Source organism: Dendrobates tinctorius, unplaced genomic scaffold (assembly GCF_039654945.1).
Source record: "Dendrobates tinctorius isolate UK_male_01 unplaced genomic scaffold, ASM3965494v1 ptg000092l, whole genome shotgun sequence".
In the NCBI taxonomy this organism is placed as follows: domain Eukaryota; kingdom Metazoa; phylum Chordata; class Amphibia; order Anura; family Dendrobatidae; genus Dendrobates; species Dendrobates tinctorius.
In genome coordinates this window covers 3,622,244-3,638,606 of record NW_027361760.1, presented here as the reverse complement: position 1 = coordinate 3,638,606, position 16,363 = coordinate 3,622,244, and the positions used below count along the sequence as shown (strand labels likewise).

Below are 16,363 nucleotides of genomic sequence, written 5' to 3'. Positions count from 1 at the left end.
TCTGCGGGTGAGCCGTGGGCACCGGTGCACGGATAGTGGGCATGAGATTTCATTCAGATTTGTAGATGCACCCACATTTTCCCCAAAACTAAAAGTGCATCTTATAAACTGAAAAATACGGTACAAGGTAGTTATTGTGCATCAGCAAGGTCTCTCCAAAGCAAAAAAAATTCAAAGCAAACTGGAATTTCAAGATGTGCTATTCAAGCTGTTTTCAAGAAGTACCAAGAAATGATCAATTCTGAGAACCACAGATGCATTGGTCAGCCAAGGAAACTTGCAGCAGATGAAACACACAAAGCCAGGCCAGAAAAGGTCTTCATGAAATTATAGCCAAAATGCCATACCTTTGACGGGCAAACAACTCAAGTGTACACAAAAACACAAGAACTAGGGTGCAGAAAAATGTCAGCATGTGCTGGACTAAAGGGCTGGAGAGCAGTACAATAAGTGTCTGCAGACAACAGTGAAGAATGGTGAAGGTTATTTGCAAGCTTGGGGCTACATTTCAGCAAACAGAGTTGTGGAACTTAGTCATGATTAATGGTGTCCTCAGTGCCAAGAAATACAGGCATAATACAGGCATATACTTTTCCATTATGCAATGCCATCAGGGGGGCATCTGACTGCATCCAAATTTTTTCTGCAGCAGGACAACAACCCCAAACATACAGCCAATGTCATTAATAACTATCTTCAGGGCAAAAAACAACAAGGAGTCCTGGAAGTGATGATGCGGCCAGCACATAGCCCTGATCTTACCATTATCAAGTCTGTGTGCGATTACATGAAGAGACCAAAGGATTTGCACAAGTCTACAGAAAATCCATACAGATTTGTAGTTAGTTCTCCTAGATGTTTGGAACAACCAACCTTCCTTCAAAACTGTGTGCGTGTATCCAGAAGAATTGATGCAGTTTTGAAAGCAAAGGGTAGGCACACCAAATATGGATTTGGTTTAGATTTTACTTTTGCTTATTTAATAATCTATTGACACTTATTTTGACAAAATTCTTAATTTGCAGTATTTCTTCCACACCTGCCTAAAATTTTTGTACAATACTAAATACATAGAAATAAGGACGATATTTATGTGTACACTCATTGCAAGAATTTAATTAGAATTTTGATGCCTCCTGTAATTATCCCAGAAATAAAATATGTCTCATCTACTCCTTCCAATCCATAACTGACAAGTCTGGAATGTCTAACAGCTATTTAGAATTAAATTTATCAAAAGGCTTTTGTCAGCTTGGTTGCAAAAAGGTTTGAAACCGGGTCAGGGGCGATGAAGTTCGGGAGTATTTCTGTAGTTTTGAAAAGAGGAAGAAAAGTTGCAAATTGGGTGTAAACAGCATAACAAGGGTAAGCATGGCATGGCAGAGGGATCTGTTGTCTAGGTTTGTCAGACCTTACCTGCATTTAGATGTAAACACAATACACTAAATACAGTAGAGGAACTAATCTTTGAAAAAACACATCAACCGAAAAACAAATTAATATACAGCAATACACACTAAATACTCCACTCTTTTAATCACTTTCCAAACGCAATTTTCCAGACTCAATTTTTAGCTAATTTGCCAAATGTATAGAATTTTATAACTTTTTTTCCTGTTTTTAAATAAATGTTGTTTTGAAAATTACGTATTTTTCTAGGGCTAGCAGTTGTTCAAGGAAAACAGATAGGGTCCTAGTGGTAAGAGGTAATCTGTAACTATGACTCAAGCTATATGACTGGCTTCAACAATGACACTAGTGTGATTGCCACATGTTGGCATTCACTGTACAGTTTGCAAGAATACCTAAGGGAAATGATAACAGGATAAAGAATAATTGCAAATTAAATATACAGTATATACTTGTGTATTAGCCGACCCCTCTAATCTTGGCGCACAAAAAAAAAAAAAAAAACTGGGAAAACTTATTGACTCGCGTATAAGCCGAGGGTGCACAGTGAGCGGCCCCACAGAATGCTGCACCGTGAGCGGCCCCACAGAATGCTGCACCGTGAGCGGCCCCAGATAATGCTGCACCGTGAGCGGCCCCAGATAATGCTGCACCGTGAGCGGCCCCAGATAATGCTGCACCGTGAGCGGCCCCAGATAATGCTGCACCGTGAGCGGCCCCAGATAATGCTGCACCGTGAGCGGCCCCAGATAATGCTGCACCGTGAGCGGCCCCAGATAATGCTGCACCGTGAGCGGCCCCAGATAATGCTGCACCGTGAGCGGCCCCAGATAATGCTGCACCGTGAGCGGCCCCAGATAATGCTGCACCGTGAGCGGCCCCAGATAATGCTGCACCGTGAGCGGCCCCAGATAATGCTGCACCGTGAGCGGCCCCAAATAATGCTGCACAGTGAGCGGCCCCAGATAATGCTGCACCGTGAGCGGCCCCAGATAATGCTGCACCGTGAGCGGCCCCAGATAATGCTGCACCGTGAGCGGCCCCAGATAATGCTGCACCGTGAGCGGCCCCAGATAATGCTGCACCGTGAGCGGCCCCAGATAATGCTGCACCGTGAGCGGCCCCAGATAATGCTGCACAGTGAGCGGCCCCACAGAATGCTGCACAGTGAGCGGCCCCAGATAATGCTGCACCGTGAGCGGCCCCAGATAATGCTGCACCGTGAGCGGCCCCAGATAATGCTGCACAGTGAGCGGCCCCAGATAATGCTGCACAGTGAGCGGCCCCAGATAATGCTGCACCGTGAGCGGCCCCAGATAATGCTGCACCGTGAGCGGCCCCACAGAATGCTGCACCGTGAGCGGCCCCACAGAATGCTGCACCGTGAGCGGCCCCACAGAATGCTGCACCGTGAGCGGCCCCAGATAATGCTGCACCGTGAGCGGCCCCAGATAATGCTGCACCGTGAGCGGCCCCAGATAATGCTGCACCGTGAGCGGCCCCAGATAATGCTGCACCGTGAGCGGCCCCAGATAATGCTGCACCGTGAGCGGCCCCAGATAATGCTGCACCGTGAGCGGCCCCAGATAATGCTGCACCGTGAGCGGCCCCAGATAATGCTGCACCGTGAGCGGCCCCAGATAATGCTGCACCGTGAGCGGCCCCAGATAATGCTGCACCGTGAGCGGCCCCAGATAATGCTGCACCGTGAGCGGCCCCAGATAATGCTGCACAGTGAGCGGCCCCAGATAATGCTGCACAGTGAGCGGCCCCAGATAATGCTGCACAGTGAGCGGCCCCAGATAATGCTGCACAGTGAGCGGCCCCAGATAATGCTGCACAGTGAGCGGCCCCAGATAATGCTGCACAGTGAGCGGCCCCAGATAATGCTGCACAGTGAGCGGCCCCAGATAATGCTGCACAGTGAGTGGCCCCAGATAATGCTGCACAGTGAGTGGCCCCAGATCACAGTGAGTGGCCCCAGATAATGCTGCACAGTGAGTGGCCCCAGATAATGCTGCACAGTGAGTGGCCCCAGATAATGCTGCACAGTGAGTGGCCCCAGATAATGCTGCACAGTGAGTGGCCCCAGATAATGCTGCACAGTGAGCGGCCCCAGATAATGCTGCACAGTGAGAGTGGCCCCAGATAATGCTGCACAGTGAGTGGCCCCAGATAATGCTGCACAGTGAGTGGCCCCAGATAATGCTGCACAGTGAGTGGCCCCAGATAATGCTGCAGTGAGCAGCCTCACATAATGCTGCACAGTGAGTGGCCCCAGATAATGCTGTACAGTGAGTGGCCCCAGGTAATGCTGCACAGTGAGCAGCCTCATATAATGCTGCACCGTGAGCGGCCCCAGATAATGCTGCACAGTGAGTGGCCCCAGAAAATTCTGCACAGTGAGTGGCCCTAGATAATGCTGCACAGTGAGTGGCCCCAGATAATGAGGACAGTGAGTGGCCCCAGCTTTGCTGCACAGTGAGTGGCCCCAGTTATCTGCAGTGTGTGGCCCCATCATATTGCTGCTGCTGCTGCCTCCGTTACAAAAAAAAAAAAAATGTATACTGACCTCCGTCGCTGCCCCCTGCTCATCAGCGTTGCGGGCTCTGCAGTGACTGTGCAGGCAGAGGGCACGATCGCGCCCTCTGACCTGAATGTCACTGCAGAGGACGCAAGACAGCAGAGCGCAGGGACAGGTGAATATGCCTCCCACCCTGTTCATACTCACCCGGTCCTGGCGCTTGTCTCTGCGGCTCCCCTGCTTGTCTCCATGTGGTCAGCGCTGCTCTCTTCCTGCTTCAGCGGTCACGTGGTACCGCTCATTAAATATGCGCAAAAAAATAGGCTGAAAATCTCGGCTTATACACGAGTATATACGGTAAGTATAAACTGCCACATCCCTGCCTGACAAACCTAATCGATGGAAAAGATTCACAAGTAAATTGTATGTAAAGCAAAGGCTCACCACAATGTAGAGTAGAACAAGTACTTGAAAGATGGGTTAGACCATGTGTAGAGAATCTGATGAATCAGGATCATAAAAGTCAATTACGTTATCTGTACGAAGTGGAATTCTTTATTTTGTAGGCCATGTTTACATGATGCAATTGCACTACATTTTTTGCAGCAATTATTTGAACGTCTGATAACATCACCATGTTTAACCATGATTTAAAAAAACAAAAAAAAAAAAAAAAAACGTTAAAAATGCATGACCTAAGAATATTTAATACATGCTGTTTTAGACTGTCAGTAGTCAGTTGGCTACTACTTAGCTCTTTTGCCATTTTTAAATCATGACACTGGCTCGGATATATGCAGTCTTGTCCTTACTATTAAGATTACATAAAATGACAAGTCACTGCTTTCCATAAAAGCAACACCATCATCTCCTGCATATCTAAATATTTAAACCCACCCAATGACCTTTTACCTGGTGAACAGGAAAGTGAGATATGTATTTTGCAGGATCTGGAGAGCGTATTGCATTTGCAACTTCCATACAGCATGCTAATGTTTGCCAAGGCTCATCTGCTTCCATCCACCATTTCCTACCCTAAAAAAATAAAACGGAAAATGAAAACTAATGAAAAAGAAATTATTTGATAGAAAATAAATTTTAAAGCTCAAGCTCACACTCAGAGGTCTGTCTGCAGAGTCCAGGATGTCGTCCATAATGTCATCTGCATATTGCCTTCTTTCTTGAAGAGAGCTTTTCTTTTTGAGCCCAGTAAGATTGATGAGATGAGTCTTCAACCAATTCAAGCCAATTGGACCAAGTGGCCTGCCTTCAGCAAACAGCAGTAAAGCCCGTGTCACATCACTGCCTAAATGGTTAAAATGCGGAGGACAAGGATACGTACGGCCACGGAAGTCCATGTTGTGAGGGAACCAAAAAATCTGATCTCTCAGGTAATTGGCGACAGACAGTTTATAAAGAGCAGCCATTCGCAGGCTAAACATTTCAGCCGCTTTCTTCCTGCACCGTGCCTGCTCCTTCTGATACGACAACTTGTCCCAGGAGCTCTCTGCTCCTGGCTTTTCAAATGGAAGCACAGGAGCTTCTGAGACTGGGGGAGGAATGTCCAGTTTTTCACTTCCTTTATCATTGAAGATGGACACAATAATATCTAGGAGTGGCCGGTTTATCCGCCATGCACACATTCCAAGCTGGTTAAGAGAATCAAGTACTGGAAACAGTTGCCCTGGGGCACTTTTTTCCAAGAGCAATTGATGTTGTACTGCTCCCTCATTGCATCGCATAAGCTTGGCAGGAGTAAGCACGTAGGCTCCAAAGTGGGAGGAAGTCCAAGGCAATGGAGGGCATCGCATTGGCATCACAGAAGTCTCAAAAGTAAGAAGGGTCTCACCAGCATCCAACAATATTTGGCTATAAATTGGGTGGGGTTTGATTAGGCCAATCTGTGAACAGCAAAATATGGGAACATCAAAAGAATACAGAGTTCTGGCAGAGAAAATCAGGTAACATTGGCAACGTGTGCTTCGTATGGAGTATGGAGGCATTCAATGATTGCGATATGCTGTAGGATGTTATTTCAAGGGATATTCCTGGAATTGAAATGTACAGTGGGGGAAAAAAAGTATTTAGTCAGCCACCAGATCTCAACCCCATAGAAAACCTTTGGAGGGATTTGAAAGTCCGTGTTGCCCAGTGACAGGCCCAAAACATCACTGCTCTAGAGGAGATCTGCACGGAGGAATGGGCCAACATACCACTCACATTGTGTGCCAACCTTGTGAAGACTTATATAGCAATGTCAGAGGTCAAACGTTTTTTATATCACAAAATATTAAGATGAACTTTTGTTAATGACCAAATACTTATTTTCCACCATAATTTGAAAAATAAATCTTGCCAAATCAGACAAGGTGTTTTTCTGGATTTGTTTTCTCAGTTTTACTCTAATAGTTGGGGTCTACCTATGATGTCAATTACAGGCCTCTCTCATCTTTTTAAGTGGGAGAACTTGCACAATTGGTGGCTGACTAAATACTTTTTTCCCCACTGTATCTCCTAACCATAAGATTGGAGATAACTTACTGGTCGGTGCTGTTCCAACCACTGGGATTCCCCCTTGATCCCAAAAATGGGAAACTGCCAGCAATTTTCAGGATCTCTTGGGATCCTATCAGTCAAACCCTCACTGATCAGTATCTTTCTATGTACAGAGGTTAAATTTGAATTCCAGGAATACCCTTTTTTTAGAGATATGTTGGCATATGCCTCTGTTCTGGTAATATGAAGTAAAGGATATGGTGGCAGGAATTGGAAAGGATTTTCTTCTACACTTAGTATTCTTACTGTGAAATCTCATTTACTACAAATATTAACAAAAGTACATAACTATCCAAACATACCTGGCGTGTGCTGCGGAAAGAATACATGTGGTACAGCACTGGTATGAGTTTTGGATCACTCCGAGGACTAAACATGTTATTTTTTAATTTTATTGTTTGGACCATTAATTCTACTAAGTGTGTTCCTAACTGCACCAATAAAGACCGAGGCCAGAGGAAGTGCACACGTGGCGAACATGAACCTCCAAATTTTTCATGCTCCAAGTTGTCCCACAATTCCCTTGGAAGGAGGCAAGAGGTCTGCATGTGAAACAAAAGGTATAAAATAAAGGTTTGCTACAAAAAACTAAAATATTATTTGTCTCCGCAGTCTGCCTATATGTGGTCATCAGATGAAATAAAACTTACCTGTCCCTCTTCGGATAACAATTGGCTGTATTCCTTATACAAGTAGCGAATTCTGTCCATGTGACTTCCCTGCAATTGTCTCCGGATTGAAAACCTATTGTAAATTTTCATCCCCATATCTTGGGACAGCAATAAAAACGATTCTCCTGTAGGTGGAATCTTGGACAAGGTCTAAGAAGAAGTGAACAATATAGTTTAGGCTACTTTCAGACTAGCATTATGAGGTGCCGTGCATAGCCGCCACTAAGCTCCGCCCCTGGCCTCGCCTCCTCCGGTCAGATCCTCCTATAGGCGCATGACACTGCATGAGACCAGCGTACCCTATAGAGTTGGGTACGCTGGCTGTGCGTTGGTATGATTTTGCTGGCACGTGCGCCCTTTTGGCCAACAATGCAACACGGTGCGTTTGGCCCACGCGCCAGCAAAATCATACCAGTACACGGCCAGTGTACCCAAAGCTAAAAAAGGGTACGCTGGTCATATGCGTCATGCGCCCATAGGAGGAGCTGACCGGAGGAGGCGCGGGCGGAGCTTAGCAGCGGCCCTGCGCCTCATAACGCAAGTCTGAAAGTAGCCTTAAGGAAGCAATAAAATTATATATAGGTGCAAGACTAGCACTGACTAGACACTGGTCATTTGTGAAATTAGATTTATTACCAGGGCTGTGGAGTCTGTGTCCATTTTGGAGAGCCAGAGTATGTATAAAGTGGACCAACTCCGACTTCTAAAATATGCAATAAATTGCGTTCAGTAGTTCAGTGCAGGGTGTGCTGTAAATGTTTCCAGAATAATTAGGGAAAGTTATAAAATAAAAATGTCTGTTCTGTTTCCTGATCTAAGGATTTGGGCCTTTAGTCGAGATGAATCTGTGCTGCACTTTATATACATGTTCAGCAGTGAGGCCGGGCTGAGGAGTCGGAAGTCAGGGAAAATGAGGCGTCAAAGTCAGGGGTTTGCCTCACCCACTCCACAGCCCTGTGTATTACGGGATCCAACGCAGATGAGAATGTTTTGGAGGATTGAAGGAAAATGGCACATCCACAAATATTAAAAATCCGTTATCACTTCATACTGATTATCCATAAGAACTAGAAAAAAATAGAATGGCTTGAAAATTCACAGACACGTTTCTATAATGTTCATGCCCTTACTTAGTAATTTTCAGACCATGATACAGTATGTGGACGTTAATCTCAGGGCTGTGGAGTCGGAGTCGGAGTCGTGGAGTCGGAGTCGGTGCTCATTTTGGTGGAGTCGGAGTCGGTATAAAATGGACCGACTCCGACTCCTAAAATATATAATAAATTGGGTACAGTAATTCAATGCAGGATGTGCTGAATATTTTTTCATAGGAGTTTGGGAAAGTTATGAAATGTCCTATAAATGGCTGTTATATTCCTGATCTAAGGCTACATTCACACACAGCGTTTTTCCTGTGTTTTTTGAGGATACGTTTTTCAGCTGCAAAAGCTGATCATCTTTTTAAAAAACTGCATCACCTGAAAGGTTTTTGAGCTCATAGATAATGTTTTCAATAGCAAAAGCAGATTAGAAATCTGCTCTATCTATCCATTTATCCATATCTGTCTATACATATCGTATCTGTACCAAAAAGAATGAAAACCGGGTAGTACACCAATATATATTCTGTTCTATATAAATATCTTGATTATTGGATCATAAAAATGATTAAATGTCTGAGGTTCACATTGTACTACAATAAATTTTTCACTTAAATATAAGCAATATGTGTGGGAGTCGGAGTCGGAGTCGTGGAGTCGGAGTAAGGGAAATTGAGGAGTCGGAGTCGCAGTCGCAGGTTTGGCTTACCGACTCCACAGCCCTGGTTAATCTATTTGAGATTTCTGCATGTGCCGCTTTCCTTCAATCCTCAAAAAAAACATACCTAGTCGGAAGCCCACAACAGGAGTTGCACCCACGGATATGGAAATGACGTGTAAAAATGAAGACATGGTAAGCTCATATATAACTTTCCTATATATCTGCAGATGAAAATAATAGTTCTAATGGTCCCACTCAGAATAAACATGTTTCACTAAAGGCTCACAGCAAGTCTGCACCTCCGTGATCTCCTTTACGGTTAGCACCAGCTTTCCCTAGTGCGATATTAGACCATATACTGTCAATATTCACTGGAAAAGGGGGTATTGCCAGACAAGAGGCTGAATTAAATAAACCTCATTAACACAAAATGGAAATAAGGCAAATATTACAATAGCCTTTTGTAGAAGGGAAGTGCCCCAAAATGTACATACATATTATATATATACAGCTCTGGCAAAAAAAATAAGAGACCACTTCCAAATGTTCAGTTTGTCTGATTTTTCTATTTATAGGTATATTTTTGAGTAAAATATAAATTGAACTTTTAGTCTCCAAACTTCTGACAACATGTCTCTGAATTTCCAAGCAATAAAGGAGAAATGGTCAAAATAAAAATAAAAAGAGCTTTCAGACCTCAAATAACGCAAAGAAAACAAGTTCATAATCATTTAGAAACAACAATACGACTGTTTTAACTCAGGAAGAGTTTAGAAATCAATATTTTGTGGAATAACCATGATTTTCAATCACAACTTTCATTCGTCTTGGCATGCTTTCCACCAGTCTTTCACACTGCTTCAGACGCAAAAATGTAAGCAGTTCTCCTTTGTTTGATGGCTTGTGACTATCCATCTTCCTCTTGATTACATTCCAGAGGTTTTCAATGGGGTTCAGGTCTGGAGATTGGGCTGCCCATGACAGGGTTTTGATGTGGTGGTCTCTTAATTTTTGCCAGAGCTGTAAACATATATACACAGTGGGTATGGAAAGTATTCAGACCCTTTAAATTTTTCACTTTCTGATTCATTGCAGCCATTTGGTAAATTTAAAAAAAACAACTCTGCATCCCATCTTGACTGAAAAAACAAAAATGTAGAAATTTTTGCAAATGTATTAAAAAAGCCAAACAAATATCACATGGTCATAAGTATTCAGACCCTTTGCTCAGTATTGAGTAGAAGCACCCTTTTAGCTAGTACAGCCATGATTCTTTTTGGGAATGATGTAACAAGCTTTTCACACCTTGATTTGGGAATCTTCTACCATTCTTTCTTCCTTGCAGATCCTCTCCAGTTCCTTCAGGTTGGATGGTGAACGTTGGTGGACAGCCATCTTCAGGTCTCGCCAGAGATGCTCAATTGGGTTTAGGTCAGGGCTCTGGCTGAGCCAGTCAAGAATGATCAGAGTTGTTCTGAAGCCACTCCTTTCTTATTTTAGCTGTGTGCTTAGGGTCATTCAAACAAAAAAGGCAGCACTCTGTAGCGCCATAGCATGCAAATATGAAATATGAAAATTGAATTGCATTACTGCATTAACAATATGAAAAATTGAGAATGTTTAGTGCATAAATTGGTCAATTCATGTGTACCTGGAAGCCACGTTAAGGCGATTCTTGCTTTCCAGGACCTAACCTAATGCCAATCCTCATTTACACTAAAGTCTTCATCTCCATGGGAACCTCATGTGGATTCACATTAGGTTCCCATAGAGCCCAAATGGCTGAAATGAAGCAGAGTAAAAAAGTTTAAAGGGGTCTAAATACTTTGGGGACACTCTCTTGGCAGCCAAATCACACCCGCCACGGGTTTTCCATAAAACAATAACAATCCATGCGGTTTATTCAGGCATCATAAACCCACAGCAGCAACATAAAGTTCATATAAACAGCATAGCGTCCATGACAGAGCTTCACTCTGCTAAGCCTGTACTCACAAAGGTTATGCAATGTCCTTTGTGCAGGCTTTCTAGCCTCACAGTTCTCACCCCTGTCCGGGTTTACCTCCTTGCTGCTTCTGCTCACTGCAGACGTTCATTCCCTCCAGGGAACTATCAGGCACTTCCAGCCATTACACAAAGCATTCACATGCTGTCAGGAAAGGAAGCCCCATCTCCCAGCGGGACCTTCTACAACGGACCAACCGGGTTCAAGCATTCACCCATGTGACCTACCCTGGCCACCTTATATGGTCTGTAGCCACGCCCACTGGGTCACATGGCTAGGACCTCATCACAGGTCTTACAAGCATTCATACATTCTTTAGTATGGCGTTCTAGAGACACCTCTGGGTGGATTTGTAGGTAACTGATCCTGCCCGTCTCGCCAGCTACCTGGAGACTTCTCCCTGACACATTGGAATGAAAGATCAGCTCTGCTGATCAGCACATAAGCAAGCCTCCATCCCAAGGCCACCCACCTTGAGATACATAACGATCCTTTAGCACCCTGGTCCTGTTACAACCCTGGACAAGGCTATCCATTGTCCTGGGACACCCACACAGCGCCCCCTATCGGACACAGTGGTCACTACACCACTAATATATATATATATATATATATATATATATATATATATATATCTCTCTCTCTCTCTCTCTATCTCAAGTTAGCACAAATAATTCAATAGACTTTCCTCTCAGTTTAAACTGGACACTTCCTCTTGTCTGATGGGCTTAAAAATTCCAGAGCTAGCCACATGCTCTCTCTTACTCCATGAACACTGACTAGCACATAATGCTAAGTGTGCCCCCATGCAACCCCTTTCTTGCTAGGTTATCCAAATAGGAAAATTAACCTATATAAGCAAGACTTCCAACAATTAGAGAATCCAAAGAAAAAAAGAGGGAAGCCAATGCAACTATATATTCAAACTAGCTGAAGAGCCCGGCGTTGCCCGGGCATAGTAACTAACCATGGTTAGTTGTGCATCCCCGTCCCCTTGCAGTGTGACCACCCCTTCCTTTGTAGTGTGACACCCACCATGTTTTGTGAGACTCTCTACTTTGTGCAGTGTGAGTCCCCTTGTGTAATGTGAGCAACCTTCCCTTGCATTGTGAGACCTCTTCTGTACTGTGAGCCCTCCTGTGCAGTGTGAGGGCAGCTTGCGCGTCAGCCATGACAGGTTGAGGGCAGCGGAGTCATTTGGGGACACGAGAGTGCGCGACACCGGGGGAGCGCGCTTGGTGAGAGGGGACGGACGCAGAGGAGTGGTCTGTGCTCCCCTTCTGTCCGTGGCTGCTGCTGGCTCCTCCACATCTCTCATTTTCTCCCTTACATGTCTTATTTTCCCCTCACGCCTCTAGGTGAAGAGCATTAAAGTGTTGTCACAGTTTGTGAAGTTATAATCAGTTATACTTGGAAATAAAGATGTGTTTACACAAATAGTCCACTTGATGTCTGCAGAGAGCTAGAGATGGCTTGATAAATACACACGCACACTCTACTTTATATATAGATAATACAACGCCAAGGTACTTATGGACGAGGGATGGATTATTATGAGCCGTATTGACGCTCCCGACGCCATCTTACCTCAGGGTAGATGGTGTTGTCTTCCTGGGGGTGTCACCGCCCACCACAACTTCGTTTGCTGTGATTGGCTGTTCAATTCTGAACAGCCAATTGCATCATTTCTCAGAGCACCGATCAAAGGCAGGTGCCTGGCAATGCCGGCTTCACCAGGTTCAGCTTTGATTGGTGCAATTGACGATTACATTGATCGCACCAATCACAGGACAGACTTGGTGTGACAGTGCTGTGAACAGCCTAAGATCGGAGCTGTAATAGCACTGTAAGCGCAATGCCAGCGTCACCTCAGCCATCTGATTGTTGATCGCACCAATCACAGCACACAGACACAGTGTGACCGCCCTGCATGTGCTCATAATAGCTGAGGATTTGTATAGGGCGCGCACGTTGTATGTTCAGAGCTGTTCTGTGACACCACAATGGCGGGCTGCTCAAGAAGGAGAAGAAAGAAGACATATATAAGAAGATCCCTGCCTGATCTCATCAACCCTAATCCCCCTCTCCTCCCTCAGCACCACCTCCATGCGCACATCCAGCAGCCGTTTAGCGATGATTAGTAACAGTTCACAGATCAGCACTTATGCCAGCTGTTTTACAATTTTTTTTCACTGACTTTTTTCCCTGGTTGCCACTGATTCTTGATTTTGTGGAGCAATCAGGAATGAAGTTTGAAAAATTATTTTCCTGTGAGGCCGGTGATGTCAAAGTCTTTTTCTCTGAGGATTTTGTTAACCTCATGGTGGGCCAAACTAATTTGTAAGGTCATCAATTTTTGGCACAAAACCCCGACTCATCATATTTTAACTGGAACCCTGTAGTCGCAGTTGAAATGATGTAGGTTTGGGGACTTGTCCTTCACATGGAGATCTTGAAGAAGCCAGAAGTTCGACATTATTGGAGTGCTGATGTTTTATTCAACACTCCAGTGTTCCAAATGGTCATGTCCCAGACAAGATTTGAGGCCATCCACAAATTCCTGAATTATGATGATAATGCACGGATTGAACCCCGAATGTCCCCGTTTTGAGAGTGAGTTGGAAAACTGTGTGGGATCTGGTGTACCCACAGCTGGATCAAAGTTATCACCTCTACGTGGATAACTTTTATACCAGCATCCCACTATTCAAGTCCCTCTCTGCGCGATGTACCGCAGCCTGCGGTACTGTCTGCAAAAATCAGAAAGGCCTCCTAAAAATGCTATTTGGGAAGATGCTCAGAAGGGGTGACAGCAGAGCCCAATGTAGCGAACACCTGCTGGTGGTCAAGTACAAGGACAAGAGGGATGTTTTTTTTTCACCACCATACATGGTGGTTGGCAGCACCCTCAGCACTGTACGAGGTACATCTACACAGGTCTGCAAACCAGACTGTGTACTGGAGTACAACATGGGGGGGGCGTTAATCTCTCCAATCAACTCCTCCAACCGTACAGTGCTTTGAGAAAGGCCAGAGTGTGGTACAAAAAGCTGGCCGTGCACGCCACACCGATACGTCGTACCTTCAGTTCCAGGAGATAGAGGTAAAGGACCTGATATTTGGCACTCAGGTGGGAGCAGGCCCCCAGTACTTCCGGAAGGTGCTTGTATTGTACCAGGTCAGTACTTCCCGGGGGTGGTCCCGCAAACCGGTAAAAAAAGGTAAGTCGCAAAAAAGGTGCCGAGTGTGTAACAAAAGGGGAATACGCAAGGACACCATTCATCAACGCGACACCTGCCCCGAAAAACCTGGCCTGTGTATAAAAGATTGCTTCAAATTGTACCACACCTCCATGCACTACTAATTTACTTAGATTTACAGGAAACAGTAGATTAGTTCCAAAAAGGTGGCACATCTAGATAAGTTCCTTAGGGGGTCTAGTTTCCAAAACGATGTCACTTGTGAGTTTTTTTTTTTTCACTGTTTAAGCACATCAGGGGATCTGCAAACGGAACATGACGCCCGCAGACTGTTCCATCAAAGTCTGCATTCCAAAACGACACTACATTCCCTTATGAGCCCCGAAATGTGCCCAAACAGTATTTTTTCCCACACATGGGGTACCAGCGTACTCAGGACAAATTGGGCAACAACTTTTGGCGTCCACTTTCTCCTGTTACCCTTGGGAAAATTTAAATTGCGGACTAAAAGATCATTTTGTGAGAAAAAAAATAGGATTATTTATTTTCACGCCCGTGCATTATAAACTTTAGTGAAACACTTTGGGGTTCAAAGTTCTCACCACACATCTAGATAAGTTCCTTAGGGGATCTAGTTTCCAAAATGGGTTCACTTGTGGGGGGGTTTCCACTGGTTAGGAACATCAGGGGCTCTCCAAATGTGACATGGCATCCGATCTGTTTGAAAAAGTCAAGAGACGCTCCTTCCCCTCTGCCATGCGTCCAAACAGTGGTTCTCCCCACATTAGGGGTGTCAGAGTACTCAGAACATATTGGACAACTTTTGGGGTCCAATTTCTCCTGTTACTCTTGGTAAAATAAAAAAAAATTGGATCTGAAGTACTTTTTTTGTGAAAAAAAGTTAAATGTTCATTTTCTTTAAACATTCTAGAAATTCTTGTGAAGCACCTGAAGGGTTAATAAACTTCTTGAATGTGGCTTTGAGCACCTTGAGGGGTGCAGTTTTTAGAATGGTGTCACTTCTGGGTATTTTCCCATTACCCCTCAAAGTGCCTTCAAATGTTATCTGTCCATTTTCTCCTTTTACCCCAGTGAAAATCAAGAAATAGTTGCTAAAAGATCATTTTGTGACTAAAAAGTTAAATGTTCATTTTTTCCTTCCACGTTGCTTCTGCTCCTGTGAAACACCTGAAGGGTTAATAAACTTCTTGAATTTGGTTTTGATCAGCTTGAGAAGTGCAGTTTTTAGAATGGTGTCACTTTTGGTTATTTTCAGCCATACAGACCCTTCAAAGTGACTTCAAATGTGAAGTGGTCCCTAAGAAAATGGCTTTGTAAATTTTGTTGTAAAAATGAGAAATCGCTGGTCAAATTTTAACCCTTATAACTACCTAAGAAAAAAAAATGTTTCCAAAATTGTGCTCATGTAAAGTAGACACGTGGAAAGACTCCATGGGTGACTAGAAGCTGCCATAATCCGATCGGCTCTACTACAAACAGACGATGATCATATCGCCTGTATGTAACGGAATTGCTGACTTGCTATGAGTGCCGAATCCGCATAGCAATCCGGCAGCGACAAACAGAGGCCTGCTGGAGATCTCTGTTTGTTAGGCCAACCCATTGGTGACCAGCGATCATGATTCCACCTGCGGCTATTGCGAGCACATGTCACCTGTATAGATCAGCTGACATCTGCCCGGAAAGGTGCGGGATCTGGCGCCAGAGACCACACCAAACAGGGGTCGTCCAAAATCTGCGTGCATAATATATATATATATATATAGTGGCGTGGCTAAGGGTTGTACAGTTAATGGGAGGTATGTGTCTCAGAGATGGCTTGTCCCTGTAATGTAAGCCCAGAGTGTTTTCCTTAGTGCACATAAGCACTAAAGGATGTCACTATACTTATATATGTGTTCAAGGACCTGTGGTGATGTCACAGTCACGTGACTAGACAACTGGTGGGTTTGGGGGTGTGGCTATACCTTTATAATGTATACTACTACTGAAACACTGAGCTGTATGTGGGGAGGGGAAGCCTCCTGTGTATGTTCTGGCTCCAGGACTGAGCCTAAAAGGACTGGACATTTGTTCTGTGTTTTGCCTGAGCTAAAGGCTATTTCTTTTGTTCTCTTTTTGTTTTGCGGGTTTGTGATGCAATAAACTCCATGAACTTTAAAAGGAATGTGCCTCCTCATTGCCAGCAACTGCACCTAAGCGAGTACAATCCCTA

General features: G+C 44.4%; 1 protein-coding gene across 4 annotated transcripts in view; it reads right to left on the bottom strand.

Annotated features, from left to right (window-relative positions):
• The window catches only part of POLRMT (RNA polymerase mitochondrial), an 85,113-nt gene that overhangs the window by 15,829 nt on the left and 52,921 nt on the right, over positions 1–16,363 (bottom strand). For all 4 annotated transcript variants that reach the window (XM_073586287.1, XM_073586286.1, XM_073586284.1 and 1 more), the window contains 4 exons: positions 7,141–7,311; positions 6,793–7,032; positions 5,050–5,835; positions 4,847–4,969 (listed from right to left, as the gene is read on the bottom strand). In XM_073586287.1, coding sequence (XP_073442388.1) covers positions 4,847–4,969; positions 5,050–5,835; positions 6,793–7,032; positions 7,141–7,311 — 1,320 coding nt within the window. The remainder of the gene's footprint in view (positions 1–4,846; positions 4,970–5,049; positions 5,836–6,792; positions 7,033–7,140; positions 7,312–16,363) is intronic.